This window comes from Microcaecilia unicolor, chromosome 3, assembly GCF_901765095.1.
Source record: "Microcaecilia unicolor chromosome 3, aMicUni1.1, whole genome shotgun sequence".
Classification (NCBI taxonomy): Eukaryota; Metazoa; Chordata; class Amphibia; order Gymnophiona; family Siphonopidae; genus Microcaecilia; species Microcaecilia unicolor.
The window spans coordinates 76,203,099-76,223,912 of record NC_044033.1 but is presented as its reverse complement, the minus strand read 5'-3'; the positions used below and the strand labels follow the sequence as shown (position 1 = coordinate 76,223,912).

Below are 20,814 nucleotides of genomic sequence, written 5' to 3'. Positions count from 1 at the left end.
TAAATTGCACCTGTTACTTCGGTAATTAGACTACTAGACAACTGCTGATTGGTTTGCAACATTTTCAGTCACGTTTTACAAAATCCTCGGAATTCCATCACAACAAATTTGGCGGAAGTCGCCCGCCAAGGCGCCAATCTTCCTGTCCTCTATTTCTGATTGGCTTGTTTTATTCTTTTTTTTTTTCCCTCTCTTTTCTAGGTTAATCTTTTTTATTCTGACGTCAGGAATATCGCTCCTCAGGCTCCCACCCCTCTTTTTCTTTTCTCTTTTACTGGCAGTCTCTGGCTGGCGGCCGCCTCTGTCCTTTTTTTGCTCACTTTAGGTTTCCAGAGCTCTAGCGGTTGTGATGAGAGGGGTTTTTTTTTTTTTTTTTAATGGCTCTGTTGCTTGGCATTTGATTGGTTGCTGGGTCAATCAATCAATCACAGGAGCCTTCGGCAGCTACTAATTTCTTTTAAAATAATAGTAATAATGAAATGATTACTTTCTCAAGTTGAGGAAAAAGGGGTTCAATTTTTTTTAGTTAATCGAGGAGAGGGTCTAAATAGCGTAAAGAAGCGAAAAATATAACACTAACCCTCCCAGCTCGCGTTTCTATGAAGGCCAGAGCGGGAAGGATAGCAGGACGCTGAAAGCTTGACGCTTTTGTGCTGCCGTCATAACTCGGAGCGAGAACTTAAGGACGCGTAGGGCGACCAAGGAACTGGACAAGTCCTCCTATATAGTAGACGCCCCGCCGTCATAGCAGCTGCTAACGAACTTTATTTGGAACGCTGTTTCCTTTGATTTCCGCCCCAAAGTTGTGTTTTTTTGAAATACATTCGTGAAAGCAAACTAGGGGCGTGCACGCCCGTCCGTGCGTGGAGAGGGTTTTTGTTACGTAAGTTTGCCCTCATTTTTGTGGTGCGGGTGCCCTGAAGTTTTGGTAGTGAGTGTCACCGTGCCTGCATTTTTTAAAATGTCCTTTTATGTTGTGTCTTCGTCTTCGAAATAATTATTAATAAAATATGAAATAAAGTTGAAAGGAAATAGAGGAACTGCGTGAAAGTTGCTATTTTTTTTAAATCACCCCCCCAAGATGTTCGTAAGTCGTCTCTGCTGTAGTGTTCGACTAAAATAGTGCTGTACAGGTGGTCTCTGATTGAGCAGAAAATACTTATCTTGCTTTATTTTTGGTCCCCTGAAGCTGAGACTCAAACTTTTATCCCGCCTCCATGCTTGGTTTTAAACACGGATCGGGTTATTTTTAATTACAACTGTGTGTTTCCTCTGGGGCTTTTGCCCTCCTCCTCTCATGTGGATGGTTATATGACCCTGGAGAAGAGATGTCGGCCGTCACGGCAGCGGAGAAAGTGGACGGTTTTACCCGGAAATCGGTTCGGAAGGCGCAGAGACAGAGGCGCTCGCAGAGTTCCTCGCAGTTCCGGAGCCAGGATAACCTAGTGGAACTCGCGCCTTTGCCGCAGCTGAAAGGTAACAACCGCCGCCCACCCCCCCCCCCCCCAAAAAAAAAAAAAATATATATATATTGTGGGATCCACCTGTGTTGGGCTCTTCCTCCTCCTCTCTTGACCCTCGTGGCTCTTCTTGGCCTTTCTCTTGTAATATAGTGTCAGCTGTTTGTAATTGGAGCACACATTTGGTTGTGTCCAAACTGATGGTGTTTTTTGTCTCTGTTCGGGCGGTGGGTATGTCGGCTTATTTCTTCAGTTCTGGGCTCATCTGGAGTACTGTTATATTTTGTTCTGGTGCACCCAGTGCTGGAGTACTGTTATATTTTGTTCTGGTGCACCCAGTGCATCAGTTCATTGCTTTCCTGTCGCTAATAAAGAAAAATAATAAAAATTGTGCTTGCTGTGTTCATTTGTTTGAAAGCACTTATTTCCAGACATCCAAGTTGTAGGTGATGACTGGACGAGTTGCTTAATGGTTAGTGCTTGGGGTTCGATTCTCACTGCAGCTCCTTACTATAACTCTGGGCAAGCCACTTAAGATTTCACATTCCTAGGGCCCTGTTTACAAAGGTGGTCCATAATATTCCTATGGGCGTTAACACGGTTAGCGCATGCTAATTATAGCACATGCTAAAAACAGCGCGCCTTTGTAAACAGGGCCCTAGATTGTTATGCATTGATGGGCTGATGATGAGAAGCAAACGCAGACGCTAGAGGCTGTTAGCGCCATACTAGCGTCTGCTACCGCCCTGTGATCATGAAACAGGTGGGAAATCAGGAGACGAAAGGCAAATTTTGGTTCCAAACAAGGCAACTTTATTGCTAGCAAGTGAACAGCACCGAGTAGCCTCGGGACACTGTGTGTCATAAATCATCTGACGCTTACATTTATACTTCCCTACTGGGCCTGCGCATTTGGCCCCTTACGCGTCATACTTGTCATGCGCAGTAAACATTTGTAGTTCTTACAGTACAAAATTGTAGTCCCAGTACGTACACACGTCATAACACTGAAATGATACTGGCAAGAAAAACGAAACTTAGCAGCTTATTCTGTACACACACAATGCTCCTTTCTAGCACAGGAGATAAGGTGCGGCTCAGGAATGCAGGGGGGTGTCAGCACCCTCCAAGGTCGCCTATTCAGATGGCGTTGCTACGTGCAAGCTGGTCTTGTATAGGCCTTGCAAACTACTGTTACAAGCTATATATCTAATAGCCCTGCATTCTGTCTGTACATTAGTAAACAGCAAACTTGTCTTGTTAGTAAACAGTAAAACTGGATAAGGCACAAATGTCCAGTGCAGTAATAAGGTGTGGCCAAACAGCCAAAAGCAGAGGTAGAGTGCATAAGTAAAAGTCCATCAGTAGGCACAAAACATGAGGTTGTCCTGTTGCTCAGTAGTATTCAGGTAGTACCGGCGTTCCACTCCTTCATTCCCCCCTTTTGATACTTGAACATCCATTCTGGTGGAGAGTATCACCTCCATGAACCCTGAAAAGGAAAGAAAGGACAAGGATAGTTAGCGAGGGAGGCAACAAGCGAGCCCTAAGCCCTTGCGCAGCCGTTGGTTGCTTCGCCGGGGTTGAGACGGAGGGCCCCTAGTGGAATCCCCCCCCCTTTGTAGCCGGTCTTTTGCTGGCACAAGGGTGATGGCCCATTGAGTGACTCAGGGGGTTCAAAGTGCACATCAGCCACAAGGTGCTTCATCGTCAGCTTCATCAGACTGGGGAATGGGGGAGTACATCTGGAGAGCCATAAGTTGGGCAGCAGCACGGCGGTCAGCGATGCTTTCCATGGTGGAGCGGAGACACCTGAAAACTAAGGGGAGAGACAAAGGTATTATTAGGCAAGACAGCAAGAACAGGCCACCCATGACGAGGAGGCCTTGCAGGCTCCCGGAGGTTGGGAGCCAGCTGGTGAGGGAGGAAGTCCAATCCCAGGCACTGTTCCAGGTCTGGACGGGGACGTGGGCTAGTTTGACCATCCGGTCAGTTATCTCCCTGATGACATGGCTCTGGTCATCAATCTGTAAGCAGCAATTACTGAGGTTAAACTTGCCACACACCCCGCCCTCCTGGGCTAAGAGGTAGTCAAGAGCCAAGCGATTTTGGTAGACGGCGGTAATGAGCTTAGTGTTCTGTCGAGCTAGGATATTGAGGGCCAGGGCAGAATCGTTAGTGAGGATTTCGAGTACGGCCTGTAGGCGAATAATGCGATTTAGCATGTAGATAGGGGTGCGGTACCCGTATGTACCATCTTCAGCCCATGTGGCCGGTCCATAGTAGTGAATGATACGTTCAGGCGGCCACTCGTTGTCCTTCCAGTCTCCAATCTGGACTTTGGGCTTGATGATTGGGAAAGACCGTTTTCGTCGGGTAGGGTTATCAGGCCCCTTTTCCACGTATAGGGGGATACCCAAAGTTTCGCCGACTTGTATGGGCAGAAGGAAAAAACTAGGTCGGACCGTGCCCAAGAGGCAGGTACCGTACCAGCGGGTCGGGAGTTGTTCATAGGCCCTGCGTCCGCAGATATAGTAGTAGCCCGCCGGGGCTACCCACTTGAGGGAGGCGTTCCCTCCGTATGTCCATGTCGTGTTCAAGGTGGGTTCTGTCCAGATAGGCTCCGGGGCGGGCAGGTTGTCCGTTTGCCACCAGGTCGTCCGGCTGCCATTATACTGAAGAACCCCCGTACAAGCAGAGTCTCCCACTGGTACAGAGTAACGCTTCGATGGCGCTCGACTAGCGCAGAGGGTACCTATGATATTTGTTCTCAGGGCCCATTCGTACGGCTTCGGCCGTTGGGGAAAGGTAATGTTAGTGGTGTTGAGTGCATCCCATGTGTGTTGTCGGATCTCTCTCGCTTCCCAGGGCCATTGTTCACCCATGTCGGTGCCTCCACAGACGAAACAGTTTGCAATTCCGAGGGAGAGGGCGATGTTTTCAGCCAAATTGAGGAACATATTTCGGGCTTCTGGGGAAATGGGGAATTTAGTCTCGGTCTGCTCAGCACGAGCAATTTCATCAAATACGTCTTGGTAGCCGACAACAGTAGTCTGGTAGTGCGTAGGAGGCTTCGTTTCGAGACTCTGATATATGGTAATATATGTCAACGGATCCATTCCTCCGCCGTCAATGCCGAGGCCCCACGTTCCTCTCCAGGGCATGTCGTGTCCTCGGATGGGCCAGTCTAGGGACACATAGTTACCAGAACCTCGACGAAATTCGCCCAGGCCGGCGCATCCGGCATATCCTCCTCCCGTATAAGCACATACTCGGTCCCAGCCCGAGGCTCGAGTGTCGCCGGCGCATGGGAGCCACACCCACGGGGAGCAGCATCTCATGTCTGGACTGAAGGGGCAGACATACTTGTGGTCCTTAACGTATGCCTCTCGCCAACTCTGGCTACCACACTTGCGAGACCAAGGGTGCTTGTCCATGGCGGCACAGACGTCGAAGGTGAGGGTTGCTACAGTTTGGATGCCACCGACAAGGATACGAGTGGAATTAATGTAATACAGAATGCCATCTCCCTCGACTCCCGGAGGTCCGGCCACATACGCAGGGAGTCCTACGCTGAGGGTGACATTGTAGTATCTTGGTTTGGTAGGGCTGTGGCAGATAGTGAGATTTCCTTGGAGGCATCTGTGGAACTGTTGGAGGCCATTCGGAGTGATGAGGGCACAAGTCGGGAGAAACTGGCAATCGCCTTCCGGGGGCTGCGTCTGGTGAATGAGGGTAGTGACTAGGTGATATCCTCCCTCTATACGGTGGCGCACGAGGCGCAAACATTCAGTACAGTTCTGGCTCAAGGGGTAATAGCTCGGGACTGAGCAAAGGAGGAGTAGTAGTAGGCTCAGCATCATATATGCGGTGGAAGGTATCCGAGCCTTTGCAGCAAGAAGATGATAAGGCCCACGATTATGGCTGCGATAAAGAGAGAGCCAAAAACGCAGTGGGTCCAGAAACTGAGTTCCTGTTGCTGGGCAGGCATGAATCTGGTGGTTCACGTCTTTCTTAGAGTCAGCCGTAATGGAGCGTCAGGATGTTGGTGCGCAGTCCAACGCTTCAGGGAGCTGCTAGTGGGAGCAGCAGGCTTCAATCGGGTCCAATGTATCCACACTGGGCTTCCTGCAATTTTAACAGCGGTGGAGGTCGTTAGGAGAACAAGGGAGGGCCCCTTCCATTTTGGCTTTAGGCAGTCAGATTCATCCCACTCTTTTACCCAGACCTCGTCTCCCACCCTGAACCTGTGCGTAGGATTGGTGAGGACCAAGGGAGCTACTCTTTCAGTGTACTGCTGGATGTCTTGCACTACCTGGTGTAAGGCTCTCATCTGTTTCACTAAGGAACTCTCACCCTGTATCTGCAAGGAGTCGGGAAAGGAGGGTAGTGGTGGTGGCCTAGCATACATCATCTCGTAGGGAGTAAGGCCGGTAGCCTTGGGGGTACACCTAAGATGCAGCAAGGCCAGTGGAAGCAGGTCGGGCCATTTGGCTTTTGCTTCTTGGCATAGCTTGGCTAGCTGGTTCTTCAGGGATCGGTTAGCCCTCTCCACTACTCCACTGCTTTGGGGTCTCCAGGCACAATGCAACTTCCAGTCGAGACCCAGCCTTGTACTGAGTTGTTGTGTTACTTCACTAGCGAAGGCGGGGCCGTTGTCAGAGTTTATTTGCTTGGGGAGGCCGTATCTGGGTAGGATTTGATGAAGCAGTAGGGAGGTAACTTCTTTAGCCATTTCCGTTCTAGTAGGCTGGGCTTCAATCCATCCGGTGTAGGTACACACGGCGACGAGGATAGCTTTGTAGCCGCGCGCCGGGGGCATGTGTGTGAAGTCAATCTGGCACACGTGGAAAGGGCTGGTGCCTCGGAGAACATGTCCTGGCATAGGGCCGGGCCCCGTTCGAGGGTTGTTCCGGGCACAAGTCGCGCATCGGCTGGAAGCGTTTTTGGTCCACAGGGATAGTTTGTTGATGTAGTAGGTCTTCTCAAGTAAGCGCCCCAGGGCGTCCCTTCCCAGGTGGGTGCGGTCGTGCGCCTCCTTGGCCACCGTCCAGGCCAAGGCTTCGGGTATCCATATGCGCCCATCCTGTAGTATCCACCAGCCATTGCGTGACTGTAGACCCTCTTGTTGGGCCCATTCCGTTTCTTGGGGGGTGTAAATAGGGGTCTCCGTAGGGAGCTGGACGACGAGTACGGGGTCAGGAGGGTGAGAGGAGTAGGGGAGCTGACTTGCCCTTTTTGCAGCGTCGTCTGCCCGCTGATTTCCCCGGGCGATAGGGTCCGTTCTTCCAGTGTGGGCCCTGCAGTGCATCACAGCCACCTTCTTCGGCTTCCATACCGACTCGAGTAACTGGCAGATCTCAGCGGCATTTGCAAGTCCTTTCCCTTCAGCTGTCAGAAATCCCCTCTCCTTGTACAAGGCTCCGTGCACCTGGAGGGTGAGGAAAGCGTATTTGGAGTCGGTGTAAATGTTGACAACTTTTCCTTCAGCCCACAGGAGGGCTCTGGTGAGGGCGATTAGCTCCGCTTTCTGGGCTGATGTTCCGGGTGTCAGAGCCATAGCCTCGATCACATGGTCCTCAGATACCACCGCATAGCCAGCTCTTCGAATTCCCTCTATCACCTGGCTGCTTCCATCGGTAAAAAGGGTGATGCCCCCTTGCCAGGGTTGATCCTTCAGGTCAGGTCTGCTCGAGTGCACAGTGGCCATTACCTCTTCACAGTCGTGGAGTGGTGGTTCAGGGGCCGGAAGGAGGGTGGCAGGATTGAGGTTGGTCGTGTCCAGGATCCGCACCTCCGGATTTTCGCACAGGAGGGCTTGGTATTTGACCAATCGGGAGTTGGTCATCCATCTGGGTCCGTGGCTCTCGAGTAGGCCGCGGATGGTGTGGGGTGTGGTCACAAAAAGTGTTTGGCCGAACGTGAGTTTATTGGCCTCGTGTATCAGGAGACAAGCAGCCGCAATGCTTCGTAGGCAGCCCGGCCATCCTCGTGCCACGTTGTCCATGCTCTTGGAGAGGTATGCTACAGGGCGTTGCCAGGTACCGACCAGTTGGGTAAGGACTCCAAGTGCCAATCCCTTCTTTTCGTCGATGAACAAGTAGAACGGCTTAGTCACATCTGGCAGTCCGAGCGCTGGTGGGGCCACAAGGGCCTCCTTGAGGTCCTGAAGGGCTTTCAGTTCGTGTTTCTCCCACTGGAGATTTTGGCCCTCGAGTTCAGGTCCTTTCAGTTTGGCGTACAAACTGTGGGTCAGGATGGCAAAATTGATAATCCAAATGCGGCAATATCCAGCGGCTCCGAGGAGTGCCCGTAGTTCCTTCTTATTTGCAGGAGTGGGTTGGTTGCGGATGGCTTGGGTTCGGGGGATACCGAGCCTTCGGGTTCCTTCTCGGAGGCGAAACCCCAGATACTCGACTTCGATCTCGCATATCTGCGCCTTCTTGCGACTGGCCCGGTACCCCTGGGCTTCCAGGGTCTTCAAGAGGTAGAGTGTAGCTTCAGCACATTCGGTGTACGTTTCACGGGCCACCAACAGGTCATCCACGTATTGGACGACCGGCCCATACTCGTCCTGATACGTCTTCAGGTCCTGGGCGAGTTGGTCGCCGAAGAGGGTAGGCGAGTTCTTGAACCCCTGGGGAAGACGGGTCCATGTATATTGCTGCTTGGTTCCCGTCTGCAAGTCTTCCCACGTGAAGGCAAACAACTTTTGGCTGTCGACAGCAAGAGGGATGGAAAAGAAGGCGTCCTTCAAATCAATGACACTGTACCACTTGGTCTGAGATGGCACTTGGGCTAGGATGGAGTATGGATTTGGTACGAGGGCAACTATGTCGGCTACCTGGTTGTTGACTTTCCTCAGGTCCTGGACGGGTCTGTACTCGGATGTTCCTGGTTTCTTAACGGGCAACAATGGGGTGTTCCATGCGGATCTGATTGGTTTAAGGACTCCCTGTTGAAGGAGTTTCTGTAGATGTGTATGCATACTATGCCGGGCTGCATAGGGGATGTGGTATTGTCCTTGGTTGACAACTTGAGCATTTGGTTTGAGCTCAATCCAGATGGGGATAGCGTTAACGGCCAGTCCGCCGGGGTTCAATTCTGCCCATACATCAGGCACTTCATCCATTATGGCTCGCCTCTGCTGGGCGAAAGGGGTGTTCTTGTCGTAACGGCAGTCGCCGGGTCCTACAGTTGGGGGAACGTGTAGTCTCCATTCTTCTCTTACTGGACAGATAAGTGTCACTGGCCGATCTTCAAAGCGAGCTTCCACTTCACCCGTAGTCTTGAACTTCAAGGTGGCCTGGAGCTTACAGAGTAGGTCTCGACCAATCAAGGGGACCGGGCATCCAGGGATGTGTATGAACTGATGGGACACCATCGTCCCTCCGATCTGGACTTGGCGCTCTTTGAGGAGGGGGGCCGCAAGGGATTTCCCGGAGGCTCCCACAATTGGTATAGTTTCTTTCGTGGCTGGGGCTATGGCAGTGGTGATAACAGATCGCTGGGCCCCCGTGTCTAGTAGGGCCTTCATAGATTCTGTCCCCACCCGAATTTCCACCAGAGGGTCAGTGGGGACTCTGCCCTCCCGGTTTCTTCATGCTGTGCTGTCTCGGGTAGCGTCCACAGCCATCTGCCATTCCCTCCGGTCATCCCGTCCTCTCTCTCTTCGGCCCCTTCCCCGGCCTCGCCTAGGGGCCCCCGTGCGGTCGCCGGTCTCCTCCTCTCTCTGCCGGTCCCATGATTCCTCTTCTCTCGGGTTGTCCCGTATCTCCTCTGGACAATCAGCCCACCAGTGTCCTTCTTGTCGACAATTTGCACACTGGTTACGCCCTATGGGGGACCGCGTTCCTCTTGTTCTCCTGCCCCTCCCCTTTGGTCTAGACCTCATTCGTTCTTCCAGCACCGTAGCCAATACATCTGCCTTCTCCCGCATCCGTCTGGTCGATTCCTTCCGGGCCTCCACCTTCTCCTCCTGGTCGCGATATCCGAATACGCGATCAGCTATAGCTTTCAGTTGGCTTAGGCTCATCCCTTCGAACCCCTCCGTTCTCTGTAGCTTTCTTCGTATATCCGGTGCTGACTGGCTAACAAAACTCATAACCACGGTTGGGAGGTTCTTAGGGTCCTCGGGATTTATCGGGCTGTGCCTCCTAAATGCTTCCATAAGTCGTTCAAGGAAGTCCCCTGGACTTTCGTCCTTTTGTTGGACTACACTGTGGATTTTTCCCATGTTGGTAACCTTCTGCTTCCCCTTCTTTAAGGCGGCCAGGTACGCCTGTTGGTATCGGCGGATAAAGGTTTGGCCCTCGGCGGTTCGGTAATCCCACGTGGGGGCAGCGATGGGTGCCTCCGTTTCTAGTAGGTTCTGTAAATTGGCATGGGCCGGATTCGCATCCCGGATGGCTTGCTCCATATTTTGTTGTAAAAGGCGGCGTTCTTCAGAGGTCAGGATGTGGGCGCTCAACTGCCTAAGGTCGGCCCAAGTTGGATTGTAGCTGTATATAATGCCTTCCACCAGCTCTATCAGCTGCTCGGGTTTCTGGTCGTAGGACGGCCCATGGAATTTCCAGTTATACAAATCGGCACTTGAGAAGGGAACGTGACTATAGACTGTTGATTCGATGGGCTGGCCCCCCCCCTCTGCCGGGTTAGGGGTATAGGTGGTGGACTGTCGGACTGGGAATAAGTGAGAGGTTCCCCCTTTTCGGCTGGACGGAAGGGCCTGTTGCGGACTCGATTGGGGGAACCGAGTAATGTTCTTCACAACCCGTGTACTCTTCCGTGTGGTTGCGAGGCCAGGTGACTCAGGTGAGGCTGGGCGGGACGTCTCCCCGGCATCCGACTCTGACCCGGAAGTCTCGGCGTCAGCGGGGCCTTCTGCTAGGCCCGTAAGGTCAGGGTACATAGGAGCATAGGGCGGCGGCGCAATGTCGTCTTCGTATGCCTCCGCCGTAGCAAGTATCGGGGCTTTTGGAGGCTTCTTCTCGGCCGAACCCTGAACTTTCCCTGCGGTTTTCTTCGGGGGTTTTTTCCTAGAAAGTGTGTTGGTAGTACTGGGCGTAGTTCCTGCCTTGACTCTGGTAGCAGGGGGCGTGGTCTCAGTGGCTTCAGTGCTAGGGGCGGTAGGCCGTATGGGGGCGGTCCCTGCGGCCTTCGGGACGGCAGCGGTTGCCGAGCTTTGGAGAGCGAAGGCATGGGTCGGCAGGGTTCTAAGTTTGGTTTTCCGGCCTTTTCTCTGCTTTACCAACATAAGGGCGGCCTTTTCTACCTTCCGTTGGGCCCAAGCCGGCGGATCCCGGACTACATCCAACCACGCTTCTATGTATGGAATGTCCTCGGGACAGCCGGGGTTTCCCTCAATTATAACAATATTCATGACCGCCGCCACTTTTTCATACTCGAATGACCCTTCCGGGGGCCATCCAGCAATTCCTAGCCCTGGCCACATAAATTGACATCTCTGTATCATCCCGGCCCTGCTACATTTATCTAGGTCGAACACTTCGCTAAAGTGTTCCGCCATTAAATCTAACGGTGAAGACCCACCCCCGCCCATCCTAACCTGAGTGCCAAAGGACAGGTGACGGACAAAGGGGGAAAGGGGAGGTGGAGGAGTAAGGGGTCTCGTTCCACCAGACACAGAAGGGTCAACACTCGGCCTGACCAGGACGCGGTCGCCCGGCCTGGAACTGCAAGCCCACTCACACACTTTCATACGCCACAAGAAACCCCCCCGTTCGTTCGCCGTTCGGTTTCGTCGCCGGAGCCTAGTGAGTTTCGGGACCTAGTCGGATACCAATAGTCCGTATTAGTCACTGGCTAAAAGAGGGTGATCACGCCTCTTCTTCGGTCCTTACTGGGCCGGTCACTACGTAGAGTATACTCGCCTGTCCGCCGGGGTCGCAGGCCGCGCCGTCGTGCGCTTCTCCCTGAAATGGAAAAAGGTGCCTTGTCGGAACCACACAGCCCCCTCTACAGTCAGGCGGAGTGGATCGGCCCTCCTCCGGGAGATGGACGCTGAAATCAGCGGTGGCCACTCACCACCTCCTCGGGTGGGAATCGATGACCCGATCCGACTGCAGTGGGGGAGGGGAAGAATATAATCCGATTCCCCTTTCTACTTCTGTCCCATCTGGGATCTCCAATGAAACAGGTGGGAAATCAGGAGACGAAAGGCAAATTTTGGTTCCAAACAAGGCAACTTTATTGCTAGCAAGTGAACAGCACCGAGTAGCCTCGGGACACTGTGTGTCATAAATCATCTGACGCTTACATTTATACTTCCCTACTGGGCCTGCGCATTTGGCCCCTTACGCGTCATACTTGTCATGCGCAGTAAACATTTGTAGTTCTTACAGTACAAAATTGTAGTCCCAGTACGTACACACGTCATAACACTGAAATGATACTGGCAAGAAAAACGAAACTTAGCAGCTTATTCTGTACACACACAATGCTCCTTTCTAGCACAGGAGATAAGGTGCGGCTCAGGAATGCAGGGGGTGTCAGCACCCTCCAAGGTCGCCTATTCAGATGGCGTTGCTACGTGCAAGCTGGTCTTGTATAGGCCTTGCAAACTACTGTTACAAGCTATATATCTAATAGCCCTGCATTCTGTCTGTACATTAGTAAACAGCAAACTTGTCTTGTTAGTAAACAGTAAAACTGGATAAGGCACAAATGTCCAGTGCAGTAATAAGGTGTGGCCAAACAGCCAAAAGCAGAGGTAGAGTGCATAAGTAAAAGTCCATCAGTAGGCACAAAACATGAGGTTGTCCTGTTGCTCAGTAGTATTCAGGTAGTACCGGCGTTCCACTCCTTCAATCAGAGCCCCCAAGCATGTGAAACAGTGTGCTCGCAGGCTCTGAATGCAACTAGCATGCAAATGCATTCTAAACCTATTCATCCCCAATGACCAGTGTGCCAAAGATTGGCGCACTGGCTGCGGCAAACCCTACATCAGCTTGGAGCTGGTGTTAGGGTTTGCAGACCATTGGGGAGGAATGGTAAGCCCTGTCCAGCATGCATTTACATGCCTTTAGTCCCCCATTCCCCCCAATGCAGCAGCCCTCCCGCAGGATCCCTGACCCGACCCCCCCCCCCCAGGCCGGAGGTCCAGCGGACCTCCAGCCCCCCCCCCCCCGACACAGGTTCAGGGGTGCTGGAGATCTGGTGGGTCTCCAGTCCCCCCTAACCCTTCCAGCATCCCTCAGATGGCCCTGGTGGCCCAGTGGGCTGCAGGTCAATCCCCCTCCCCACCTGGTGGTCTAGCAGCCCTTCCTCACCCCCCCCCTTACCTTCAGTCGGAGGAGAGACACCGCCTGGAAAATGGCGGCACCCTGCCCAGGATGCACTGGGCAGGGCACCACCATTTTCCAGGCGGTGTCTCTCCTCTAACTGAAGGTAGGGGGGTGGAGAAGGGCCGCTACACCATCAGGTGGGGGGGGGGGGGGGGTATTGACCCATGGGCCACTGGGCCACTATGGACATCTGAGGGATGCTATGGGGGGGGGGGTTAGGGGGCTGGATATCCCCCCTGGATCTCCAGCCCCCCTGAACTTGTTGGGGGGGTGGGAGGGACCAGAGGTCCGCTGGACCTCCTGCCCCCAGTTTCGCTTGGCTTGGGGTGGGGGTAGTTGGGGTCTGGTGGTCCCATGGACTTCCAGCCCCTGTGTTTGACAGGTCTGGGCTTTTGACAGCCCAGACCTGTCAAAGAAGTGTGGGAGGATTGTCAAGTGCGGGAGGATTTCTCCTGCACTTCTACCCCTTGATCAGAGAGAATTGTGTGCTTAAATTTGCATGCAATTATCTCTGATCCTAGGTGCGGTAAAGCCCCGTGCTGTTCCAGCGCTATTTTTAGAGTGCTGTTTGGAACAGCGCAGGGCTTTTGATCATCTGCCTATGAATGCTGGTCTGTGGATTTGGCTTAAGGGAAAGGGATGGGGACTTGATATAGCACCTTTCTTGGGTTACAGCCAAAGCTGTTTACATATTATCAGTAGCTACTTATTTTGTACCTGGAGTAGTGGAGGGTTAAGTGACTTGCTCAGGGTCATAAGGAACTGCAGTCACAGGCCGCTGCACTACTAGGCTACTCCTCCACTCTCAAGTAATATCGCCATAAACTAAGGTTTTAGTTTGTTCAGTGCTTCCCAATCTTTTTGTGGCTGTGACCCCAGGATTGCAGACCAAAAAAAAATCCCCCCCACCCTGGTGCAGAATAATGATGTGCCTATGCATGCACAGCTCACCCAGGTCATGACACTAAACATCAGTTTTGTGATGCCACTTGGGGTCCTGATCCATAGTTTAGGAAGCTCTGGGTTAGTTCTTGCTTTTGTGTACAGTATTAAAATGTAAATGTAGCCCCACCTGATAAAGCACCATAGAGGAAGTAAGAATTTACTGCTAAAAAAGTCAGTTATCCACTTTAAGTTTTTCCCTCCTTTTTATTTATTTATTTATTTTTGGGTTGAGAGGGCCTTCTGTTTCTGAGCTTCTCGAACCAGACTTCATTGGTTTATGGCTTATAGTGCTATGAGATTTTATTCACAACTGCCAAGGAGTTTCCCTCTTATTTTTTTATATTTTCTTCATAACCTAGTCCACTGTTGGTACTGGAGGCAGGAGCAAGTGGGCATTCTAGATACCAAGGACTGAATTTTTGGGGTGAGATGAGGCACTAGACATGGAAACGTGGGGGGGGGGGGGGGGGGGGATACTAGACTACCAGGGTAATATTTTAATTGTGGGGAGAGTGGGAGGAGGGCCTCGCAGGATTAGGTTTGGGAGGGAGATCTGGTACGTTTTGTTTTTGGATTTTATTTTTAAATGGCACCCTTCCTGTCAGTGCCTGAGCTGGTCACCACTCAGGCACTGACAGGATAGGTGACATTTATCATTGAGCTGCACATTACTGCAGTGATTTTAATGCAGCAGTAACCTGCCAGTTCGTTGATTATAGCATGTCATGGAATTTTTGTGTGGTATTTTGCGGTAGAGCTGCAAATCCCCCCATGTACCATAAGACCTAGGGGGTTTGAACTCTACCTTCCTAGTATACCTAGGTGGACAAGGAGCAGAAGAGTGGTCCAGAAGTTGGCTTGACCTCAAGTTTTACTCGTGGCAATATGCTGTATCTTCACTGAGTCACTGGGCTGGCTTTAAAAATGATCTCTCCTGAATTTATAAAGCTGTATTGGAGCATATGTTTGGTGCTTTGAGATATCTTACACAGCCTGAGAAATGAGTAGCTGTGGTACTAAGTTGGCATAAATACACAAAACATTGTATACTGTGAAGTAACAAAGTATTTTGGATAGTTATGTTCCTGTATATATTTTTAAGTCTAAAAAATGTAGAGCAAAGGAGTGGTGTAGTAATAGATAGATAAGCCTAATTAATGCCTGTATCCTGACCGGGGGGGGGGGGGGAGTATAACTACTTGAACATTTGAGCTGCTATTGGAGTGTAAACTTTACGTTTAAAAATGGAATCCATTGGCTTACCTAAAAAGTGTGAGTGGCTTTAATTATGAAGAGTAACTGGTAATGTACTTTTCCTTGTCATCAAGCAGATGAATCCATTACGAGTGGGTTGTGTCCATAACCATAGTGCCTCATGGCCAGCTAGCTCCATCTGCCTCTTCAGTATTCTCTATCTCCCCAGCAGGGTAGTTGCAGCTTGTTCAAGCTCCTTCAGAAAATCTACCTGGGGTGGCTCCTGTGCTTTTGCCAGTTGTAGCAGGGGTGTTGTGGCAGGTGGTGCCCACTTTAAAGGCAAATAGGTTAGCCCTTTCCATATCATCATGCTGATCAATCCATAGACTGGTGGTGTGTGGGTTGTGTCCATCTACCAGCAGGTGGAGATAGAGAGCAATCCTTTAGCCTCCCTATATGTGATGTGCTGCCGGAAACTCCTCAGTATGTTCTCTGTCTCAGCAGGTGGTGGTCACACACAGCAGCAGCAGCTCTGGCCAGGTCTCCAAGCCTAATCTTTAGGTTTTGTTGAGTACCTGGGGTTGAGGGCTCTTCTTGAGCAAGTGCAAACCTGGTGGTGCCAGGTCCCTCCTTTTCTCCCCCCTCCCGCTGGCTCTCTTTAAAAAAAAAAAAAAAAAATTTGGAGTCCTTTAAGGGTGTTTATTTCAAAGTTTATATCAACGTTTATTGCAGCTGCTCACTGGGACACCAGTTTGTTACAGCTCGGAGCGAGAAGCAGGTAATTTTACCTTTTTATAGCAGGCAGGGGGTTCCCCGTTTGGTCTCCACGTGGCTTATGGCGTCGGAGGACGAGGGCGCGAAGATTCGCTCCCCGGACCGCGTGTGTGTATCTAGCGGGGTTGTGGGGGTTTTCAAAGCCTGAATCGCCTTTGTTGGTGGGCATCAGTTTGGAATCCGGTCAGTGTCCCGGTTCTTCCTCCGGTGCGGCGGTTTTTCCCGCCATAAGCGCCCATCCCCCGCTGCTCGCCCACTCCATGTTGGCCGGCCACTTTGCTCGGACTGCTTCTTCTTGGGCCGCCCTCGAGCTGGGAGATGTTAATGCTATGGTCGCCCTTGATTCGGGCGACGGCAAGAAAGCGGCGAAAGTTAAGCGCCATTCTTCCCACGCGGCTCCTCGGAGTTTCGTGCCGGACGCCATTTTGGATGCGCAGCAAGTTTCTCCCCCGCTCTTGCGAGCGCCGGTTGAGGGTGCGTCTAGGGCCGTGGCCCAGACGGCAGAAGTGCACAGTCTAGGGGGTTTCTCCCCTGAGTTCTTTTTGCTGCTGCATCAGGCTTTTCTTATGATAAACGCTGCCCCGGCTCCCCCCTCTGATCAAGGGGCTGAGGCCTTCGGAAGCAAACACCCTCGGGTGGACTTCCAGGCCCTAGAGGACTCGGTCTCCTCTGATGTAGATGAGGGCAGCGTTTCTGAGTTCTCCCAATGGTCCTTTGGGGATTCCTTGGAGGAGACGGATTCCCGCTCGGATGGAGCGGATGAACCCTCTGCAGCACGGATCTTTCGCTCAGAGGATTTGCCCAACCTGTTAGTGCAGGCCATGAGCATTTTGAAGATTTCCTTTCCGGAGGACGTCTCTCCCTCAGCCTCTGTTGGCTCTGCCATTATGCGGGGGACTAAGCACCCCCCTAGAACCTTCCATGTGCATGAATGCACACCTTGATTTTGGCTCAATGGGATTTCCCAGAAGCGAGCCTTAAAGTGGCTAGGGCTATGTCCCGCCTCTATTCTCTGCCTGAAGGTGAACAGGAGGCCTTTTTTGGGCCTACCGTGGATTCTTTAATCACTGCGGTGATTAAGAAAACGGCGTTGCTGGTGGAAGGTGGCACGGCCCTAAAGGACGCCCAAGACAGGAGTTTGGAGGCGGCTTTAAAGTCGTCCTTCGAGGCGGCTGCTTTAAGTTTACAGGCCTCAATTTGTGGCTCCTATGTGGCCAGGGCGTGCCTGACGCTTGCGCAGTGGGCTTCCCCCTCGGATCCTTCCTTGAGGGCTGATTGGCCAGCCCTGGAATCGGGCTTGGCCTACTTGGCAGGCTGACTGTATGATGTCTTGAGAGCCTCGGCTAAAGGTATGGCTCAGACAGTCTCTGCACGGCGGTGGCATTGGCTGAAGCATTGGTCTGTTGACCACGCCTCCAAGTCTCGCCTGGCTAAGTTGCCTTTTAAAGGCAAGCTTCTCTTTGGGGTCGAGCTGGACAAGATTGTGACTGATCTCGGCACGTCTAAGGGCAAGAGGTTACCGGAGGTCAGGGATTGGGCCAATGGTGCCTGCCCCGGTTCCTCCAAAGGACGGTTTCAAGAAGCCCGTCGGTATTGCCCGGGCAAGTCGAGCTCCTCTGCCCCCTCTTCCATCAAAAGGAATTCCTCCCCCAAGCAGCATTTCTTTCGCAGAGACCGCCGTCCCGGAGGTGCCTCCTCCGGTCCTCCCCCAGGGTCTCGTACCCAATGACGGGGCGCTGGTGCATGGCCCAGAGCAGATTGGAGGACGCCTATCCTCGTTTCTGGGCGAGTGGACCAGGGTAACTTCAGACGCTTGAGTGCTGGAAGTCATCAGAGACGGCTACAAGCTACAGTTCTGCCGACCCTTAAGAATCGGGTTTGTGCACTCTCCCTGCAAGTCTCCGGTCAAGCTGTGGCAGTGCAGCAGACTTTGGACAATCTGATCCGCCTGGGTGCGGTCGTTCCGGTGCCAGAAGATCACCCTGGCAAGGGACGTTACTCCATTTACTTTGTGGTACCTAAGAAAGGAGGTTTTGTCCGGCCTATCCTCGACCTCAAGGGGTCAATCGGGCTTTGGAAGTTCGGCACTTCCGAATGGAGACTCTCCGCTCTGTTATAGTGGCAGTGCAGGCAGGGGAGTTCCTGGCATCCTTGGACATCAAGGAAGCTTACTTGCATATTCCCATCTGGCCTCCTCATCAACGCTTTCCGCGTTTTGCAGTTCTGAGGACACTCCCAGTTCAGAGCCCTCCCTTTCGGGTTGGCTACTGCTCCGCGGACCTTCTCCAAGTTATGGTGGTCATTGCGGCCTTCCTACGCAAGAAAGGAGTACAAGTCCATCCTTATCTGGATGGCTGGTTGATCCGAGCCCCCTCTTATGAGAGTGCGTCAGAGCTTCAGACCGGGTGATTGCTCTTTTGAGCTCCTTGAGGTGGATCATCAACTGGGAGAAAAGCCGGCTGCGCCCGACTCAGTCCCTGGAGTATCTGGGAGTTCGATTCGACCCCCAAGTGGGCAGAGTGTTCCTGCCAGACAATCGGATTGTCACGCTTCAGGCTCAGGTGGACAAGTTCCTAGCAGCCTCTTCTCTTCGGGCTCGGGACTATGGGCAGCTGTTGGGCTCTATGACGGCCACGATGGAAGTAGTGCCCTGGGTCAGGGCTCATATGAGACCACTACAACTCTCTCTGCTGCAGCGCTGGACTCCAGTGTCGGAGGATTACGCTGTGCGCCTTCCCTTGGACCTAGCGGTGCGCAAGGCGCTGAGCTGGTGGCTGAGGACAGATAAGTTGTCCGCAGGGATGCCTCTTTTGACCCCGGAGTGGGTTGTCGTTTCGACGGACGCCTCTTTGACGGGCTGGGGAGCCCACTGCTTGGGAAGGACAGCGCAGGGGCTCTGGTCTCCTGCAGAGGCAAAGTGGTCTATCAACCTCCTGGAACTCAGAGCCATTCGGTTGGCGCTTTTGGAGTTTCTCCCAGTACTGGCGTTGAAGCCAGTACGGGTCCTGTCGGACAATGCCACGGCTGTGGCCTATGTCAATCGCCAGAGAGGTACCAAGAGCGCCCCTCTAGCCAAGGAGGCCATGAAACTATGCCAGTGGGTGGAAGCGAACCTGGAACAGCTGTCGGCGGCCCACATTGCGGGAGTCATGAATGTCAAGGCGGACTTTCTCCGTCGCCATACCTTGGATCCCGGAGAGTGGCAGTTATCGGCTCAGGCGTTCTTGGACATCACGAAGCGCTGGGGCCAGCCGAGCCTAGATCCGATGGCGTCATCGGCCAATTGCCAAGTGCCGCGCTTTTTCAGCAGAGGACGGGACCCTCGATCTCTGGGAGTAGATGCTCTTCTCCAACAGTGGCCGACACAGGAGCTTCTCTATGTGTTCCCGCCCTGGCCCATGTTGGGCAGGGTGCTAGACCGGGTGGCAAAGCATCCGGGCCGGGTAATCCTGGTGGGTCCGGACTGGCCCAGACGTCCCTGGTATGCGGACTTGATCAGAATCTCAGTGGACGGCCCTCGGCGGCTGCCAGCGGAGCAGGGCCTGTTGCATCAGGGTCCCGTGGTGATGGAGGATCTCTCCCCCTTTGGTCTTACGGCCTGGCTATTGAGCGGCAGCGTCTGAGGAAGAAGGGCTTCTCAGACAAGGTCATCGTCACTATGCTGAGAACGAGGAAGCGCTCTACTTCTACTGCTTACGCCAGGGTTTGGCGTACCTTTGCATCGTGGTGTGAGGCAGGCTCCCTTTCTCCCTTCACTGCTCCAATTTCTTCAGTGTTGGCGTTCCTGCAAGAAGGTCTGGAGAAAGGTCTGGAGAAAGGCCTGTCGCTCAGTTCCCTTAAAGTCCAGGTAGCGGCTCTGGCTTGCTTCAGGGGCTGCCTGAAAGGTGCTTCGCAGCCAGATGTGGTGCGCTTTCTCAAGGGAGTTAATCACCTGCGCCCTCCTCTGCACTCAGTGGTACCTGCGTGGAATCTCAATCTAGTGCTAAGAGCCTTGCAGAAGCCGCCTTTTGAACCCTTGTTGAGGGCATCTCTGAAAAACCTGACGTTGAAAGCAGGCGCTATCATGTCTAGAGCCCTTTCTGCAGTTCACTGAGGCAGGAGTGTCTATTTGCACAGTGCCTTCCTTCCTGCCCAAGATTGTTTCTCGCTTCCATGTGAATCAGCAGCTTTGCCTCCCATCCTTTCGTAGGGAGGACTACCCAGAGGAGTACTCTGCTCTCAAATATCTAGATGTGAGACGAGTCATCATCAGATACTTGGAAGTGACCAATGATTTCCGGAAGTCGGATCATCTGTTTGTCCTGTTTGCAGGTCCTCGTAAGGGTCTGCAGGCTGCTAAGCCTACAGTGGCAAGATGGGTCAAGGAAGCCATTGCAGCGGCTTATGTGGCCGCGGGGAAGGTGCCGCCTATCCGGCTGAAGGCTCACTCCACTAGAGCTCAGGCGACCTCGATGGCGGAGGCCGGGTCTGTCTCCTTGGAAGAGATTTGCAAGGCGGCAACTTGGGCATCGGCTCATACCTTCTCCAGGCATTACCGCTTGACTGTGGCTGCTCGGGCGGAGGCCCGGTTTGGAGCTTCAGTGTTGCGGTCAGGGATTTCTATGGCCCGCCATGGGTGAGTACTGCTTCGATACATCCCACCAGTCTATGGATTGATCAGCATGATGATAGGGAAGGTAAAATTATGTATCATACCTGATAATTTTCTTTCCATTAATCATAGCTGATCAATCCATAGCCCCTCCCAGATATCTGTACTGTTTTTATTCTGGTTGCATTTCAGGTTCAAGTTTAGTCTTCAGTTCCTGTTCAGGAGGACTTCGTGTTCAAGTTTTTTCAATTGGATTCTTCAGGAGTTGAGATGATTTTGTGTTACAGTGAGCTGCTGCATTCCTCTCCCCTCTGTTTTACGGGGCTGGATTGAGACCTAAATTCTGCTGGGGCTCCCTCCCGCTTCGTGCGGCTGTAGGGCAGCTTTGTACCCCTCCCGCTTCGGCGGTGTTAGGGTCAGTCAGCTCCTCCCGCGGTTGCGGTTGCAGGATAAGCCAGATCCCCCCGCATCGGTGGGGTGGTGTCCCTCCCCCGCTTCGCGGGGATGAGCTGGACGGATTCCCCTCCCCCACTTGTGTGGGGAT

General features: G+C 52.8%; 1 protein-coding gene across 1 annotated transcript in view; it reads left to right on the top strand.

The window, feature by feature from the left end:
* The first annotated feature begins 451 nt into the window (after positions 1-451).
* Positions 452-20,814, top strand: part of PPP2R5A (protein phosphatase 2 regulatory subunit B'alpha) — a 346,604-nt gene continuing 326,241 nt past the window's right edge. Inside the window, exon 1 of the mRNA XM_030196067.1 lies at positions 452-1,476. Coding sequence (XP_030051927.1) covers positions 1,329-1,476 — 148 coding nt within the window. The 5' untranslated portion in view covers positions 452-1,328. The remainder of the gene's footprint in view (positions 1,477-20,814) is intronic.